General features: G+C 39.1%; 1 protein-coding gene across 1 annotated transcript; it reads right to left on the reverse strand.

Annotated features, from left to right (window-relative positions):
• Positions 1-6,765: 6,765 nt before the first annotated feature.
• On the reverse strand, positions 6,766-9,705 carry apoda.1 (apolipoprotein Da, duplicate 1). Its single transcript, XM_084912888.1, has 5 exons — positions 9,631-9,705; positions 9,315-9,453; positions 8,403-8,524; positions 8,208-8,293; positions 6,766-8,007 (listed from the first exon to the last, which is right to left on the reverse strand). Exons 2-5 carry the CDS (start codon positions 9,429-9,431, stop codon positions 7,772-7,774), a joined length of 561 nt encoding a protein of 186 aa, XP_084769014.1. The 5' UTR covers positions 9,432-9,453; positions 9,631-9,705; the 3' UTR covers positions 6,766-7,771.
• Between the last annotated feature and the right edge of the window lie 9,307 nt (positions 9,706-19,012).

The raw sequence follows: 19,012 nt of genomic DNA on the forward strand, positions 1-19,012 counted from the left end.
GCATTAGCCAAAGCTAGCTGCCTGTTCACATACAGCTGGCTGATAATTAGCCACAGTGACCAGCAGCTACATTTTGATGCCACAGTGCACAGGCAGCCAACTCCCAGACAATGTTGGCATAATGGTCGCACTAGAGCATTTGAGTAAACACAGTTTGATGCTTCTAAAAATGAATTTCTGTCAACTTTTAGCTTTGGGTGCCTTGAAAAGCGCTATATAAATCCAATCCATTATTATTATTATTATTATTATTATATCGGTTTTCAGTCTGCTAAGCTTCAGCTCTACTAGTTCAAGTGACAGAACCAAACTTTTTGGCTGCCATGTCTTCCAAATTAATTTCCAAGTTTTGTAAGTACAGCTCTTTTTTCTTTCTGGCTCTGATATTGTTTGGCAGAGCAGCTTTTTTAGCTTTTTAAGTTGAAGGCTGGAAATGAATCAGAATGGATCAAGGGTGACAAGAGGGTTCATCTCGTGCTGTGGGCAGAGGTCGTCTCATGTCCTTCGTTCTTTAAGGGCTGCACAAGTGTTGTTCTTTCACTCTTCACAGCCGAATGACTGTAATAAAGAGCTTGAAACTAATGCAACACACTGCTGTCCCTCTCTGTACCTTGTGACATCTTTATTTTCTTAGTTTCCACTTCGACTCAGTCTTTAATGTATATTGAGCAAAAGACCGAGTTCTTTATGGAGGAAATCGTTAACAGGGAGCCAGAGGCCTCTGTCAGGACCTATTAGTTATCATAGCACAAACACAGGAAAAAGAATGACAGTGACTGCGTAGTTTGATTCATGGTATCAAAAATGTAGATGTCCTCCTCACACAGGCAGGAGAAAGAAACCCCCTCTTTCAACATAAGTCCCTGATCTTTAACAACAGGGAATACTCATTTTAATGTCTTTATTTCCTCAGTTATAAGACGAAAAAAACAGCCAACAACTTCTTCAATTCTTCTAATTTTTAATGATTAAAATAAAAAACAGAATCTCTGCTACTGTTCAGTAGAAAACTTTCTTACTTCTTTTGCACATCACTGCTAATCTCATGAGGTTCCTTCGACCCTGGTTCAGGAAGAAGCAGCAACACCTTGTCAAAGGAGGCTCTTCGCCTTTGAAAAGGTTGCCCTTTACAAATTCTCTGACATGCCTGTGCGACACTTTTCACATTTAACAGCATTTTTGTTCTCTCTTTCACTCTGAAGTCAAATATTTCTATGTTCTTCTCAAGCTTTTAAGTGTGTGCATGATGTTACTGCAGCGATTCAAATGAAAGCCGCTGCAGTGTCTGACCACATAAGCATGACAGAGGAGGAAATGTATATATTGTGAGAAGTACTTCAAGCACTGAGAATGAGACCACGGGGAAATTTATAAACACATCTTTCTCTCTCAGTTTTGACCTTCTGCAGTTTTCTCCTCAGATTTTTTTTTTATAACTAAAATGGGCTTCAGGGTTTGTTAATCTGTAAATCTGTCAATGGGGTAAATGGTTTAGTAACAATTACAAAAAGCTTTGCAGATTATGTTTTAATTCTATTGTCTCCTTGGTGCTATAATCTGTTGCATTAAATGTATTCAAATGGTAGAAGTTTACCACAGAAATCTGGTTATGATCTTCATTTTCTGCAGCGCTCAGGCTCTCATGGACCCTCTGCGTAAACGCCACAGGGGAACATTTCAGTTACATTAAGCTAACTCATGTCAGGTCAGCACATCAAGCACTTTTTTACTTAAAATAAAAAAGGTAGATATTTACAGAAATGAATCAAATTGAATTAAATTCAATATAGAGAAATGCCTGCTATAAATAACTCGTATCGCTCATTGCTATGCTATTTTTGCTAGTTTCACGATTTTCTAAGGCAACATTTGGATAACTTACACTGAAACTTTCCATGTGACACAAACACACTAGGCCTCATTAACTATTTCCTATTTATTTAAAAAGGGACACCGCCGTTTAACATAGTTCCAGTATGGAGCATGCTTCACAGAGAGTTTATGGTAATTTTTTTCAGCCCTTGTTGGGCTTATACTAACACAGCCTGTTCTTACCCTGCTCAAAAAAATAAGTGAACTGAGCATTGAAACCAAAATAGATTTTTTTTGATATTTAATGAAAGTGGAAGAAATAATAGTACACAGAGGCAGCTGACATCCACAGCATGGACACTAAAAATCACAGTTTAATTCCTTAAACGTGCACACCAGCCTGTTTTGTTCTTACCTGTCTTTTATAGCGCTATTCTACGCTGTACATCATAAATTTGCATGCTAATGATTTGAAATGATTCTGAATCCACAGGTTGTGTCGGGTGCCTGCAATCTTCATAAAACCACACACCTATTTCTATACATACTCTAGGAAAAACACATTGACTTGTAGCCTCCAATCCTAAGCCCAAAAAGCAGGAGAAAATCCAACTGAAGAAACTGAAATAGCTGAATATTGTTTTCCCTGAGATGCTCAGTGTGGCTCATGCAAAAGAAAAAAATGTCTAAGAAGTTAAAAAAATGACTGAGAGACTATAAGAAAAAAACAGAATGGTAGAATTGTGATAAATGATCATGTGAAATGTGAAACTGCCGATATTAAAAGGCAGTCTCTTAAGCAAGACCCAGGAGAGAGCGCTTCACAGTTCAGCTCGTTTATTAACTCAGGAGCAGATGTCTGCGAGGAGGGCTCAGACAGACAGAGCAGGCGGCAGAGAGACGAGTCACTGGGCGAGAGGTAGATTAATCCAGGTAAGTTGGTTCGCAGATATTCTGCAGACAAAGTCCAAAGGTGAGCTTGCAGAGAATAAGAGAGAGCTTACTCACTATGCGCAGGGGGGAGGCTGTGGGAGGGCCAGTTGTTTGCTTTGTGACTGCAGCTGAGGTCATGGGTTGCTGGGTGGGCAAGCGGAGGTCGTGAGTTTTTCAATGAGGGATTCCAGAAGGAATGGACCAGCTCATCAAGGACAGGGAAATGGATCTGAGGATTGAGCTGCTCCTCAGCCACGGCGAGAACATTGTAAAGTGGAGAGACAAGGACATTAAACTCAGGAGCTTAAAGACCACAGGTGAGCCACATTGAGGGATCAGGAGAGCCTGTTTACCACTCTGGTGATGCAGACAATGTTGATGAGGCAGATGTGGAGCAGGTGAGCTTGCTGAAGAGCAGGAGCACAGGACAACACCCAGAGACGGAGCATGGCTGCTCAACCCAACCAAGCCTAGCATGACAAGGAGCTGGAACACCAAAACATCCCAAAAGTGTTTAGTTCAAATTCTAAGCATTTTAACTTTCTTTGTGTGTGTTTCTAAGACTGCTAGGACTTTTTGTCCCAAGACTGTGGGTGTGAACTAATTTTCAGGTAAGAAAAATGTTGCTGACAGAGCTGTCCTAATAAAAAGCTCTTACACACAGTTTGCACACAGATTTGTTTGTGTCCAGTGTTTTTATGATTTCAGTGTGGATGTATTTCAGTTTTAAAATTATATCAAAGGTTTATCAAACAGCTTCTTGGCAGCTACATAGATCCACAAACAGTGAACATAACTAACGGTTTCATCTGGTGCACAATAAATGTGGTGACTGTGGTCACGTTGAGTCTCCAGGCTGGCGTCTCTTGTGCCAAGAATTCAGAGCTACTTTGTTTATATACTGGGCAGTTCACAGTACAATCATCTCAAGCACCTTGAGATGATTGTACAGTATTAGAGGAGCGCAACCATCACAGAGTCCTCTATAACAGGAAAAGTCCTTTGGCAGAACCAGGATCAGGGAGGAGTGCCGTCTGCCTCGATTGGTTGGGGGTGATGGGCGGGGGGAAAACAGAAAAGAGGAACACAGAGAGACTGGGAACAAACCGAGAGCAGACAAAAGTTCTCCAGAGTGCCGTTAAGGATCCAACTGCTATAAATAGAAATGGTTTACTCAAAGTAACACAAGATTCAACAATAATTTCTGAATGCAGGCCACAACATGTGCGGTCAGCTCTAAATGTGAGAAATGTTTAAATGTGTCATCAGTGACTTTTACAGAAAGGCAACCGTCAAACAGAAACAATCACTGTTTATGGCACTTTATTTTCCGTTGGGTAGTTTAATATTTATTACTGTCCTGTGAAGACCACGTAGGTTTTCCTCCTTCCTCGGCTTGAGTGCTGCACGATGTGCTTAACTTACCAACACTTTAAAAGTTACTTAACACTACATCCCGAAGCCTTGTCGTCACAAAACCTTGATAATGAAGATTAGACAACATGTCTGTTAAGATTATGAATCACAGTCTAATTTGTCTGTTTCCATTTTTCAATTCAACTTGGTTTTATTATTATTTAGCATCAATTCAATCCAACAGTTGCCTCAAAGAACTTTACATTGTGAGGTAAAGAGCCTACAATAATTGTCCACATGTATCTGTGCATGTGTAGAATTACTGTAGTTGACGGTGAAGCTGACTAGCACACTTTTCGGCAGGTAGTCTCGCTTTAGTCTTTAATTGCAAAGAAGCAATAAGAAATCTTTTACAGGATGGGATTTCCACAGTCTTGGTGCTAAGATCATGGATATAGTTCAAGCAAAAAAATAAAATGTTCTCCTGTTTAAAAAAAAAAGTTTCTTAGAGTTTTCAGTGGTTTAGTGGGTAAATCGTGCCTGCATGGAAAAAAAAACATGACAATAATAAAAAGAGAGACAGAAAAGAGCATATAAGGTCTTGAATAATCAAGCCTGTCTTATCTTAATGACCTTATAGTACCATATCACCCCATTCTGCAGGATTACTGCTTACCACCCATTATGTATTTATTTATTACTCATTATTAATCTCTGCTTTTCTTCCACAGCAAGTCTTTTGTCCCGTCTTCCTCACGGCACCCCCAACCGGTCGAAGCAGATGGCCACCCCTCCCTGAGCCTCATCCTGCTGAAGGTTTCTTCCTGTTAAAAGGGAGTTTTTCCTTCCCACTGTCGCCACAGCACTTGCTCAAAGAGAGTCATAGTCGCTTGGGTTTTCTCTGTTTTCTTTGTGTTACTGTAGGGTCTTTACCTTACAAAATAAAGCACCTCGGGGCAACTGCTTTGGTGCTGTATAAATACAATTGAATTGAACTGAAATGCTGCGGTAGAGTGCAGTAAGTACACATGCATGCTTCAGGCAGTTTTATCAAGTCTCGAAGCTGGCTTGAAAAAACTGCACTAATCCGCAGTGTTTACATATCCATGTGAGTGCCTCTAGGCAAGAATAATCCTTATCTTTTATCTTGTATTTTGTTTTTTATTCCATATTTCTTATTTAAAATTAACCTCTGCCCCACCCTTATTGTCAATAATTATTACCATACCGTCGATCAACGGGTCTGTTTTCATACATAAATCTCTCAGTCAGAACATGCTATATCATGTTTAGGTGGAAACTAGCGAGCTAACTTCCTGCTGACTGCTCCTGACATCCTTTGATGGCTCTTTGATATAGCCCATGAGTTGGAGACATCAAAGAAACTGATTATGTTAAGTGTACTTTATACATAAAGCAAGTATCTGTAACTGATTGACTGATTGCTTGATTGTAATCACCTGTAATCTATGGGTGGATGGTTGGGGATCCAGTACTTATTTCACTCAATGATGCCAAAAGCAATTTATGACTTTAAGGTAATGTTTTTATTCTGGATTTTTGTTGCCTCCATAAAAAATGAATAAACCATAAAATTTAGAGACTGTTCATTTCTTTCTAAGTGAGCAATAATTATTCCCCAAATGTAGATTAGACCTCAAAAAAAAGCTAAATTTGAATCCAGCCTTTGCGTGGTGGAGTACATGAATGCCTCCACAAGCCCAGTGAAGTTAAATTGTTGTAGCATGTGACAGGCATGTTCCTATGGTAACTGAAAGAGTCTGTGGATCAGTTGGATCTTGCACACACTGTATATTTGTGTGCAACGAAATAAAAAAAGTTCTGTACAGAAATAAAGCAGTATTCATTTAAAGGACTTGCACTACAATGTAAAACCTTCGCTCCTTCACTACACTTAAGAAAGTAAGACCCTTTGAACTCACAGACACAGCAGGGTAAACCACGCTGGTCTGATGCAGACCGTTTTAATTCCAGCACAAGCACAAGAAATCTCTCTGAGCTAACTTTCTGCTAACTTCTAACTCCATTAAATTTAATCAATTCTGTTTTCATGGATGCCTGGATGTTAAACTTAATTGTTGCATCTGGTAAAGCAGCAACCCTGATCATTTTATTAAAGATGAAAGAATTTAGGCAGTTTTTAACTCTCAGTGATGCCGCGGTGTTCATTTGACTTTGGGACCTTTGGACCCAGATTACTCCGCGAGGCTCTTGACTACGGTAGCCTTAGTGCTCTGACAATCCATCAAGCAGTGCAGTTTTGTAACTTACCAAAGTCCTACTAAAATACTTTTCAAGCACCATGTACCACATAAAATTGCTTCAAGGTCAGTAAGCACAACCAGAGTTCATACATAAGGACGCACCGGATTATAAGGCGCACTGTTGATTTTTGAGATAATTAAAGGATTTTTTAAGAGCGCCTTATAGTGCGGAAAATAGAGTAGTAAAAATATCCATGTATTTCAAATTATGTCTTATATATATATAGATAGATAGATAGATAGATAGATAGATAGATAGATAGATAGATAGATAGATAGATAGATAGATATAGATATGTATACATAAGGTATATTGATAGGTGTCCTGCTCCTGTTTATTATATGTAACACCAGCTACAGATCGAGACATCGGTCACCTTCAATTACATCATTAATCGTTTTATATTTTGTATTGACTTCAAAAAACTCTACCTACCTTTCAGTTCGCTAGAATCTCTTTTAAGAGGGCAAAACTCACCTCAGTGAAACACACAAAACCCAAGATAAATGAGGACAAACACACAAAAATCAACAGTCTTCAGTCTTTTTAATGGACACCTGGATGTGGTGTTTTATGCTGTGAAGATACTTTAACTCCCGTCAAGGTCACCTGAATCACCAGGGTTTAAAACTTTTAAGAACATCTTGCTGCAAATACTTTGAATTCCCAGGCCTTTATTCTCATGTTTAGCCTGAAAAAAACCCTCCAATGTCTGTCAATAGGAATCTTTAAAACTTGGACATTTTGAAGGTTTATTTCTAGATGAATTTCATGTTTTACTAAATAATAGCAGTTTTATTGCTGCTTTTAGTTGAAAATGCCTTTCAGCACGCTTATACAGAACATGAGCGTAAATAACAGTTAAAACACTTAGAAAGTATAAACAGATGGTAAACTTCAAACATCGACGCTATTTTAAATACGTTACCTTTAGTTGTCATCATTTTACAGATAAAGCAAGACACCTTTCAACTTTCAAATCAGTTTCTGTGTGTATTGAAGGCTTCAGTGCAGCACGCTGACGATTTCATTAAAAACACAGTAAAGATCACATGAAATGAGATTCACTAACTTTTTTCGACACTAATTAGATCCTTCATGTTTTGAGTTTGTGTTCAGATTACTCAGAATCATCTGCTTGCAGCGAATAAAACATTTCTCTTAACACGGAAAGTATTCCTCTCAACTTGTACTGTCACAGTCGGTGTTGTGCAAAGTAAAAACTGGAGAAAACAGAGAAACTAGTTGAGTTTATCCTGCTGGAAACAATCACCGTAAATTATTAATCGTAGATTCATCGAGGCAAACAAACACTCGGATAATTTACCCCCTTCTGTTGACAGCAACATTATGCCGTGTTGCATTTGTGTTGCCGTGTCGCTGCTCACAGCATTTTTTCACAGCCCATCTGCCTGCTTGGGATCATCCTGCTCACGTCGATGTTGTTGTTTGCAAAGATCTCTTTGGCTTTCTCGATGGTGGATTCTGGCAGGGTGCGTGTTCGCCCCAGGATCCAGGCAAAGTCGACGTGGAAGAGCCTGAGGATGTCAGTGCATGAATACACCAAGGCCGAGTTCACGTAGTCAGTAGACAGGATCCAATAAGGGGAGTAGGGAAGGACTGTGATCAAGACAAAAGTTGTAAGAGTGAAGAGACAAAAGTATCACAGTATTTTATCCTGAAGCTACACATACTGAGAGAAAGTCGTATATCTAATATGTGGCTTATAGAGGCTGATTAACTCATTACATTTCCACTTCATTCTTAACAACTCACAACACAGCCAGTCATTCTCAGTGTTGTCACCAGATGTTGCTCACCGTAGGAATAACTTATTCCCAGCTTGGCTGGATTCTTTATATCCTCTACGACCCCGATCCCTTCAATTTTCTTCACCTCTCCTTTTCTGTTTTATTCCACACAGACAAACTTCATGTTAGACTAAAACGGCTGCACGACATGCAGACATTACCTCCTGGCTCCACGTTTGCACAGATAAATTCAATGGGACTCACAGTATTTCCGAGCTGACCACTCGAATGGAGTTGCTCGTCGTCAAAGTGAAATTGGTTTCAATGCAGCGGCCTTTCTCAAACTGGGCTGGCAGTTTGGCAATTTCAAACCATCTCCCCATGAACTGTGAGGGCAGAAACACGCACGGGTTCAAAGACAACTCAGAGCAATGTGAGTGCAGACTATGAATAAATCTACATACTCTGATATATGGTATGTGTTTTATAAAAACCTACTCTACACCAGCTGAGGAAGTAATTAAACACAATGTTTTGCCAAGTTTCCCCTCTGGGAAAAAGTCTGTCTTCATTTATTCAGTTATTGTACTAATGTATGCACATTTCTATGCTATTAAAGGTACTGAAAAGCTTTACTTACACAATACTTTGGGTACTGAGTTGACTTACAACAAAGATTATGCTGAAATGCTGAAAAAATATATATATATTATAAACTATATAAATAAAAAGTACTTTTAATAGATTAAATTATATTTTTTTTCACATGAAAACAATATATATATTAATAAATTCTTGTTTAACTGTGGTGTAATTATAATTAGTAGTAGTTGTATTTAATTATGTCCATATGCATGTGTCTACCAGCCTCGACTTTTTGGTGCCCACACGACACAGAGACAAATATGATGACAAACACTCCTATCTGCTTCCACCACACACTATTCTGATCTATATCACAAATGCCAGCAATTACTAAACATGTACGTTTTGCTACTTAATAAGAATGTATCATAAACAGTCAGCAAATCTTTGACATATGAAAATATTTAAACAGAAATCTCTGATAATGTTTGTGGTGTCAGCTTTTTCCTTTTCAAGAGAGAAGAAGGATCTCATGACATTCACGCCTAATGTGTTCAGCGTATTCTGCACAGTCTGCACCGTCACTGGTACCTGTTTAAGGCTGAAGGCGGGTTGAACAGCAGGCTCTGGACACGGGCCCCAGTGGGGAACCTGAGCCCTGATGATGGGGAGGGTGAGTGCAAACACCAGAGCCAAAGGTAGCTTCATGGTAAAGATGTGGCTTTATTACCTAAAGAGAGTATGAAAGAAAAGCAGGTAAGGTAACACAAACCAAAAAGAAACATGGCCAACGCAAACAAGATTACTGCTACATCAACTCAGGCAACATTTTTCTTGGCAGAAATATTCTAATATTAACTAATTTATAGTTTAATCCTTCGCATGTATCTCCACAGATTTCTCTTACCTCTGTGTCCCAGTGGTTCAGATATGTGCTCTGTCTTTACCGACTCTGCTGTTTGAGTTGGAGACGTAGCCCTCTGCGAGGTTTTGCAGTTCTGCATCCTCAATGGGCGTCTTTGTTTAGAGCCAGCTTTATTTCAGACATGAAGTAAGCTATTAGCAAATTGGAGTCATAGGGGACATACCAGGAGGAACGTAATGAATGTAATAAAATAATCTGGATGCCCTCCTGCCCCAGATGGACACAAAAGTATATATTTTGTTTTGTTTTTTATCAGAGGATTGCTTTAAATGACAAGTTCCAAGGTTACATGATTTTGTACACAGACACACAAGTACTTTAAGACAGAAATGTTGATCCACAAAACTTAAGAGCAAGCGTGCTATACTCATGTGTGTTTATATGAAGAAAATGTACAAAATGATTAGATTTGATCTGATTTAATAATATCTTGTCTGGCAGGACTGAAACCTTCAGATTTGCTGCATGGCCTCACAAATGGTCGATGGTTTACATATTTACATTTCCTGCTCTTTAATGACTCTCTGTTTCTCTGTAGCACCAACAGCATATAATAGCATTCATGGTTTACACCAAGGATGTCAAAATCACTGTAATTTGTGGGTTACATTCAGCCTGATTTGGTCTTAAGTGAGCCTGATCACTGAACCTATTCCCTAAAAAAAGACACCTGCAAATTCCTTTTCTTTTAGTGTTAAAAAATTTAAGTACGCATTGTATGAACCATTTATTTATAAAACTGATGATGAATACCCCAAGTGTAATTCATCTTCATTTCTTCTGCACTAAGAAATGCTACTGCCGTCAGCACGGCTCTTAGGATGTACACAAAAAAGAAATATTACAGAAAAGTTGCTTATTTCCAGCTTTTATTCTCTTACTAAAAGGCCAAAATTTTCTGTTGATTCAAACAAGTTTTACTCTCTGAGGTGTTTTATGTTGTTGTTACTGAGACGGCTGTTCAACCAAATCTTTGCCTTTCATTCCTTGTACATGCAGGAACTCAGCAGACACACTTGACACATGGGTTCATCCCACCAGCAAACACTTAACAACGGGCTAAAATGACCTGGTTTTGGCACCTATGCACCTGCAACACCTTCCAAAAAGCACTGAATGATTTTTATTTCATGACAGTAACTTCTCCACCAAAGCTGAATTACATATAGTATCATCATGTTGCGTAGCAACCACCAGCAGTGGGGTAAAATGACCCTTTTATGTTGCATTTGTGCACCTACTTTATAAAAACCTGGAATCATTTTCATTTCATTGACTTCAATATTAATTTTATCTCTTTATATGCTCACTGGTGCAGCTGGTGCACAATAGTCCCCGTTTCTCATGTGGCTCCTTGGGAAGATTAAGTGCCCACCTCTGCTCACAGCCTCCAGGTGGGCCAGATTTCACGCTTTGGTGGGTTGGTTCTTTCCCCCTATGTTTGACATCCCTGGATTAAACTGAAATATCTCAATGTACTGAATGGATTACCAAATGATCAGTTTGGTGTTATTTCTGTTATTTCTCTGTTATTTATGTTATTTCTCTAATTCCTTTCATATTTTATCTATAAAACATCTTGGCTCTATCTTGGTTCTGATTTGCTCAAACTGAGATGTGTGGGTTGGAAAAGTTGGAACTACTAGACCTCAAGCATGACCTCATGATGATGTCATCATCAGGGAGACCCCTAATTTAAAAAAAAAAACAATAGAAAAAGTCTGTGAATATCGACTGCCATCTCTTTTGCTTTCTTCCGGTTCCTGTTCAGCCGTTGTAATTCTCATCCTGTCAGTCCCGTCGATGAGTCACAAGCATGTAGCCTGCAGCGTCTAAGGAGGAGTGGACCGTCGAGCTAAAATCTGTTAGAACGTGTTTTGACAGCTTAAATTAACTCGTGTACTTTTTGCATTTTCTTGGTAACATTGACAAACAACTTAAAAACTTAAATTCTTCTGAGTTTGTCTTTGTAACAAAAGATCAAACATACACATACACCCAAAAAACTGGTATTAATAATAATAATAATAATAATGGATTGCATTTATATAGCGCTTTTCGGGGCCCTCAAAGTGCTTTACAATTCCACTATTCATTCACTCTCACATTCACACACTGGTGGAGGCAAGCCACAGTTGTAGCCACAGCTGCCCTGGGGCAGACTGACAGAAGCGAGGCTGCCATATCGTGCCATCGGCCCCTCTAACCATCACCAGTAGGCGGCAGGTGAAGTGTCTTGCCCAAGGACACAACGAGCGAGACTGTCCGAGCCGGGGCTCAAACCGGCAACCTTCCGGTTACTCTTTGAGCCACGATCGCCCACAGTATTGCTGTTATTGTTCTGACTTTCTGAAAAGGATTAATTTTCTCACATGTGCTGATAAAGTAAATAATTTGGCATCTTGACAGTGAGCGCCAAGCCTCTGCCAATCCAGTCAATTGATTTTAATATACACAAGCATCTGTGCGGACTTGGTAGGGCGTTTTCTTTATGCTTAAAACACGACGAAAGCAAAAAGAGTTTATCGTGAGTATCTCTGGTTATACCCCGACATCTAAATATTTAAAATGCTGCAATATTCTGTTTAAAATTCAAAATAGCTTAAACCAAAAGCTGACAGTTACATCTGACGACGGAAGGCTCCCAGACAAAGCGTTCTGGCAACCAACAAGGTTAAATTACAAAAAGGAAAAGATCAAAAGGCTCAATTTCCAGCTAATACACTTCAGAGAGGAATGACTTGTTAGCTGCACTCAGATGCATCAAAGCCTGTTTTCCCAGGATCAAGGCAATAAGCTCGACTGGTCAGAAGATCAAGGCAAAGAATCAGCCTCACTGGCAAACTAGCAGCAAGACAGAGAGGGAACGCTTCAAAAGGGTGCATTAAAGATGCAGAATGTAAACACTGCAAAGCGACAGGACGTTCTGGATTTGATTGGGTGCATGTGATTTAAAGTTTTTGTTCTGATAATCTGTGGAGGATAATCCAGTTTCTATTTTCTGTCTTGAGTAAACTGGACTGTCTTGACGTTTTTCTCTCGGTTTTCACTTTTCACTGTTTACTCATCCTAACACATGCACCTTAACCAGCCACTTAATTGTAGAGACAAACTCACCACCTCTGTGGAAACACCCACCTCCACTTCAGCACCTATCATCCCACATACCCACACACGGGTCTTATAGTTCAGCGGGAATTGAAGCATGTTCCTGACACTGTAAAACTGCATGGTAAAAAAGTTGTTGCTAAAGCTCAAATTCAAAAAATAAACTTTAAATCAATAAAATACATTTTATGATATTTTACACATGTAGTTAAAACAAGCATCTTGGACTCAGTTTTGAGTTTTGTGGGTTTATGATTTCTTTTGGGGGTTGAGATGTCAGGGCTCTGTGTGCGGGCAGGTGGAAATGTGGACTGAAATGTAACTGAAAACCACAGCTTTTATTGCTGGCATGAAACAAACACAGAAACCAAACCAAACCATGAAACCAAGCAGGAACACACAGGCAGGATCTGAGGGTACAACGCAACACTGGGTTGAGGAAAACACAGGGCTAATATACACAGGGTGGTAATCAGGGAATGGGTAACAGGAGGGAGACACAGCTGGGAGAAATTGGGGCTAACGAGACAGGAGGAGCAAAGCTGGACACACTGATATAAGACACAATCCTTCAAAATAAAACAGGAAACAATACACAAGGACGCAGACTAGGAAACACAGACTTAACACGGGCAGAACTAAAAATAAACCAGAATAAGCTGGAACATAGAACATCATCATCAAATAGATCAAGAAGATAACCAAAAAATACAAAATCAAACCAAAACATGAAAACTCAAAATACTGGGTCATAACTGACGCAGAACTGTGACATGAGAGAAGGATTTATCCTCATCTGTTTAAGATTTCATATTCCCTGCTGCAATTAAATCTCTTTATTAATTTTACTATTAGTCCTGGTGATGGTGATAGTTTTTTTCTTTCTTCTTCCTTCCCTTCATGTTTCCTTCTGTCTTTCCATGTCTAGGTCACATGTGTGATTCTGTCTTCTGTTTAGTTACTCCCTGCCTTTCTTTGGCAGTCTTTTGTCTCTTGCTCTGTGGATCTAGTTGAACATACACTGTCTCATCATCTCTAATTTGTTCCCACTGTGTCTTTGACCTGTTGTCCCCTGTGCTCATTACCTTGGAGCAGCCACATACTGAACCACCAGCTTACCGATTAGTAGCTGACAGCTTTAGCCACACAATCTCCCGTCTGCATGCCTATCCTATATCCTTGGGCATTATACTGAACCCCAAGTTGCTCTTGGATGCATTCATCGCAGAGTGAATGTTAGAAAGCACTTAGATAGAAAAAGTATTGAAAGAAAGTGCTTGTATAAATGGGCGAATGAGCCATGTTGTATAAAGTGCTGTGAGTGCCCAGGTAGATTAGAAAAGCGCTGTATCAGAACCAGTCCATTTACCATGTTGTGGGAGTTTCCTCTTGTCCTTTGTCATGTTGTCAGTCTCAGCTGCGTGTTGCCGTGGTTCCCGTTTTCACTTTATTCCCTGGTTCAGACTTTTGGATTATCCTTTGGACTTCATTCTGAAGTACCGGCATTAAAGGCTCGCATTCTGTTCGACTGCCACTTTGCTTTTACTGTTTGCTCCCTGTAAAACTGAAAGACAAATTTAGTTGGACTTCTTCCAAAATAGATAAGATTGAAATATTTGAAAAGGTAAACTGCTATTTTTAACTGTGAAATGTAATTGGCACTAGTTTTGCTAAAGTTGCAGTTGGACTCACACTGATGTCAGAAGCCAAGCAGAGATTCCTGCTTATTTTATTTTTTTTATTTTTTTATTTTTTGTACACTACCTGCTTTGATGATAATTATGGTAGATTTAGGGCCAATACTATTCCTGAACATGCTCTGATTGATATTTTGGCCACTTGGGGGCAGCACGAGGAGCCATAATAAACAAACAGCTGGGTTTATATACAGCACTGACTGCAGAGCTGGATGGTGATGTAATGTGTGGCCATGGTCACATGAAATACTGGCTTACATCTGAGGACGCATCAGAAATGTGCTCAAGCTCATGAGTGTTCAGTGCTTTTAATGTGTTAAAAAGCTGAGCAGTAGACTTGTTTTATAAGAATTGTGTCTTTTATTTTGAAAGGCATTTGTTGTGATGCCTTTTGTGCAGATCTTACCGTTACAAAAGTGAATTTCCGACAGTATAAACAATAAGAAAAGAAATCCAACATGACTGCTTTTTTTGCCTCTTTTTCTTCTAATGTCATGAGTGACAGCGTTACTTTTGTTCATTGCAGAGAAATGCGCTTCTGCAAATGCGTAAGCATCATCTTCAAACTGCTCACAAATAAATATATTCAGCCCAGAAATTATACGCTAATAAAAAATTATAATTTGTACCGCATGTTGCTTCTGACGAAGCTTTACCAGAAGTTACATTAATATGATCTGTCAGCATTGCGTGACAGCCGCTGTTATGTGCATTTCATGTCACGCTGGGGCTCCCGCAGCTATGCACACAAGCATGCTGTGGGTTAAACATGTGGAAGAGAACACACTGCTCTATATATAGTGCAATGTACATATGCACTATACTTAGAGCTTGAGAAAATGTCCTTCTGCTGAAGAACAACAAAGCTCACAAATTCACGTGCAAACTTTCACTGCTGTGAAGCCAGTGCTGTATTCAAAAGAGACTTTGTTTTTAAGTTTGGCAACACATCAACATGACTGGGGACTTTTGGTCTAACAGAAAGAGTATTTATTGAGAGGGGACAATATAGTGAGGGTACACAAAACTGAAATCATTTTCTTTGCTTTAATTGACTGAGTTTGTCTAATAGAGAACAATTATATGGTGTGACATTCACATTCAGGGAAGACTAAAACACTGTCAGCCTCCAGGAGAGTTTGGTGTGGGATCTGTCTCATGCCTCAGGGCCCTGCATTCAGAGCCTTTGTGTGCTTTGACTTCACTCTTCTAGTCTGAAAATCAGTTGAATGATAGAAAACAACCACAAAGAAACACAAATTCAGTTCTGTATACGTGTGACCGAATACGACTGTGTGTGAGTGGGTTGTGGATTAATCAAAGTTTTAATAGCAGCTCAGTCCAAAACCTCAAGCAACAGAAGAACAAACCACAACAAAATCTGTCAGACACACCAAATATTCCTTTGCTGTTGGGCGTCTGTTCTGCTGCAGTAAATTGTCTGTTATCATTATTGTGTCCGACACTTTTTCTCTATCATTAATTTCATGAAATAATTAGAATACGGTCACAGAACATGATCTCAAATCTTCCTGAACAATAATTTAAAAATGAAAATGGCTGCTTCCCGTTGCCGTCGGCTAATTAAGAAATCTGCATGTTTCTTCATGTTAATGAAAATTAAAACAGGCTCGTCATTTCAGGGATTTAATTGGCCTTAAAAAGACTTTTCTCCTTTTTTTTAAGTGTCATGAAGCAGATTCCTTTCATGAAAAATGACCGAATGGAGCATTCACGGCTAAATTAAATTAAACACAAACATCTTGGGGCAAAGTGATAAAAAACTTAATATGTGATATAAGAAAAATAGCAAAGCACCCTTATTTTTATGTATTTATTCAAATGAAAAACAGGATTTTACCAGCACTTATGGTTATTTTGCCTTTATGCATTTATTAAAGAAATGTGTTGTTCACTGCAATCGACACTCCAGAATTGGAGGAATTTGTCTTTGTTATGTGGAAGTGAAATTGTGGAGCTGTAAAGCCTATATATGATAATGTTTTGTGTTTCAAATAGTGAACAAATTAGAAATATGTAGCCTGTTGTTATTCAGATTCCCATCAATAAAGAAGCTGGAGACATAACAGCTGATGATCTGTGGAGATGAAGTGGGATTAATTAACTGTGCACTGCTTCCCACTTTTATTCAAATATGGAAAACCTAAATCATCAAATGTTAATTTTTCCTTTTTTCTGATATACTTTATGTGCAGTGTTGACATGTTTGAAAACAACTTATTTGAGACTGGGGAGTGTTTGGTTAAGCTTATACAGTATGTGGTGTCTTTAACATATCAAACATGGCTGAGATGATGATGATGATGATGATGATGATGATGATGATGATGATGATGATGATGATGATGAGTTCCACTCTCTGCCAAAACACAAACTAACGCAGGTTTACAGGTTATACAGAAAAAAACATCACAGGATCGAGCTTAACTGAACTAAATGAAAACCTTTTTTTTGAGTAAAGATAAGGTAAATCAGTTAAACTGTGTTTCTTTTATTACTTTATGGAAGAATATCATCGTGTTTTGTGGTGCAAGTGTGTAATTAATCCACCTGTTTTATAACATTTCCAGAAAACTAGAAAAGATGAGCCCCAGTTTGCTCTGACTTTGGAGAATAATTTTTCAACTCTTGTGTAAAATACTCTAATATTCACCTCCCTCTCAGGTCCGACTGTCATGACAGTAGATGTTAGTAACACAGGTGACTTTATTCTTCATAATCAGGTCAAATATCCTCCAGGACAAGAACATCTTAAACGTGCCTGCTGGCATTAGCACTTAGCTGAGAGAACCAATGTGCCGAGCATCACCAGCTTTTGGACTCTTGTCTCTGGTTGGATTGCAAAGAATAAAAGTCTCACAGTTTGATCTTTCAGTCTCAGACGATTTAAATGAACAGCTCTGAATCAAAGGGCAGCTCTGCTGTAAAATGCTTCGGACGGCGGTTTGCAAAACACTTTCTCCAGAGATGTGATGCAATTTTTCTGTCTGAAATGAGACTTGGATTATCTCGAGACAACAGTTTTATTTTCTACCAGGCCAATCACAAAGCAGACTGTCGATAAAAGTAATAATTAATCATTTAATATTCCGAAATGAGCGCAGCAATTTATCACGATACACTGCTGTTTTCAATCATTCTTGTGCTCCATGTAATGATCTCTAAATTTTAAATGTTTTTAATTAGTTTTTCAAGCCCTGCTGCTCCCTGTCTGATTCTTTTATGTAAATCCATTTTATGACAAACCCGCAAAAACTACATCAGCCTCAACCCACTTCCTGTCTGAGTGCATTTCAAGGCACTCAAAGCCCTTTGTTAAAGAGATGAAAAGTGAGTCCAGAAGCAGAGAGAGCTGCAGTGGGACCAAAGCGTCCAGAAAAGCGGGGACACCTGAGCTCGGGTCGTGTTTTTCACACACCTGTGTGTGCTTGGCGAGAGGAGATGCAGTAAGCACCGACCTCATGCTGCACTTTTGTCTGAAGGTGGAAAGACTGATGCTGGCTGCAAAATCTGTTTGATGTAGGATGAGGACACAGACACTCTTCATCTTACACGTCATCTCAGGTTCCCTGAAAATAGCCTCTTTAGAGTCTGGGTCATTTCATGTTTCAGTATGATGATATGTGTTTTATAACATCCCAGAGAATCTCTGTCAGGTGTAGTTCAGTAGATGAAACAAATGTCTGCCTGGACAGAGCCACTCTATCACTAAACTTTTAGCTCCGCTTTAAGGGTGTAAATAAATTTGAATCACTGGTTCTTTTCATACAAATCTTCATTGTGTTTCCTCTCCTTGTTGCATGTTCCCACACTCGGTCTCCTCATTTATGACCTTTCAAGCTGTTGCTGGTCCATGCCTTTGTCTGCCACCCTCATAATAATACATATACTGTATTTTGAGCAGTGACTGTGCCCCCCAGTCTCCTGTGTCTCGTTTCTCTTTTCCTGTGAAACATTTGCAGTTGTGCAGGGCTGCAGTTAGCAAGTATGACTTCCTGGATATCAGTTCTTTTCAATTTTTTTTTTGTTTTTTTAGTGCCAGGCAGCCTGTTTCCTCCTCAACTGGAGAGGTTTATCATCAGTTTTCTGTCAGAAACAATAATTTCACAGACATGATCTTTTCCATACCAAACCACAGGGTTGTGCCTCTTTTTGTCTGGATTTAATTAAAGTGAAAATTAAAACAGCTAAAAATCAAACTTTCTTTGTGTCACAGTCGCTGGGCCATTGACACACTTTTGGCTTCATCACTGTTTTGTCTTGAGTTTGTTTCTTAGTTGCTGTGTTTAGTTTTTGTTCCCGTTGCTGCTATGTTTATTGTTTATAATATTCCTTCTTTCAGTTTACCTTGCCTCCTTGGTGTTCCCCATGTATTGTCAAGACTCAGTAAAGGATGTTCCCCAGTTTAGTCACTTCCTGTTTTATTTTTGTAGCCTTGGTCTCGTGCTTTTTCTATTTAATTTTACTTTCCTGTGTCTCATTATCCCTGATTTGTTCCCGTTGTGTCTGCCACCTGTTTGCCCCGTGTGTCACCCTGT

This window comes from Perissodus microlepis, chromosome 18 (assembly GCF_051167445.1).
Source record: "Perissodus microlepis isolate ML-2025 ecotype Zambia chromosome 18, ASM5116744v1, whole genome shotgun sequence".
In the NCBI taxonomy this organism is placed as follows: Eukaryota; Metazoa; Chordata; class Actinopteri; order Cichliformes; family Cichlidae; genus Perissodus; species Perissodus microlepis.

What these genes read in the sequence shown, in the direction of transcription:
- apoda.1 (XM_084912888.1), bottom strand. Translation starts at nt 9,431, where the DNA reads ATGAAGCTACCTTTGGCTCTGGTGTTTGCACTCACCCTCCCCATCATC. An exon ending in CCGCCTTCAGCCTTAAACAG is followed by an intron (nt 8,525 to 9,314) that starts GTACCAGTGACG and finishes CTGCCCTCACAG; the next exon opens with TTCATGGGGAGATGGTTTGA. An exon ending in GTGGTCAGCTCGGAAATACT is followed by an intron (nt 8,294 to 8,402) that starts GTGAGTCCCATT and finishes GGAATAAAACAG; the next exon opens with AAAAGGAGAGGTGAAGAAAA.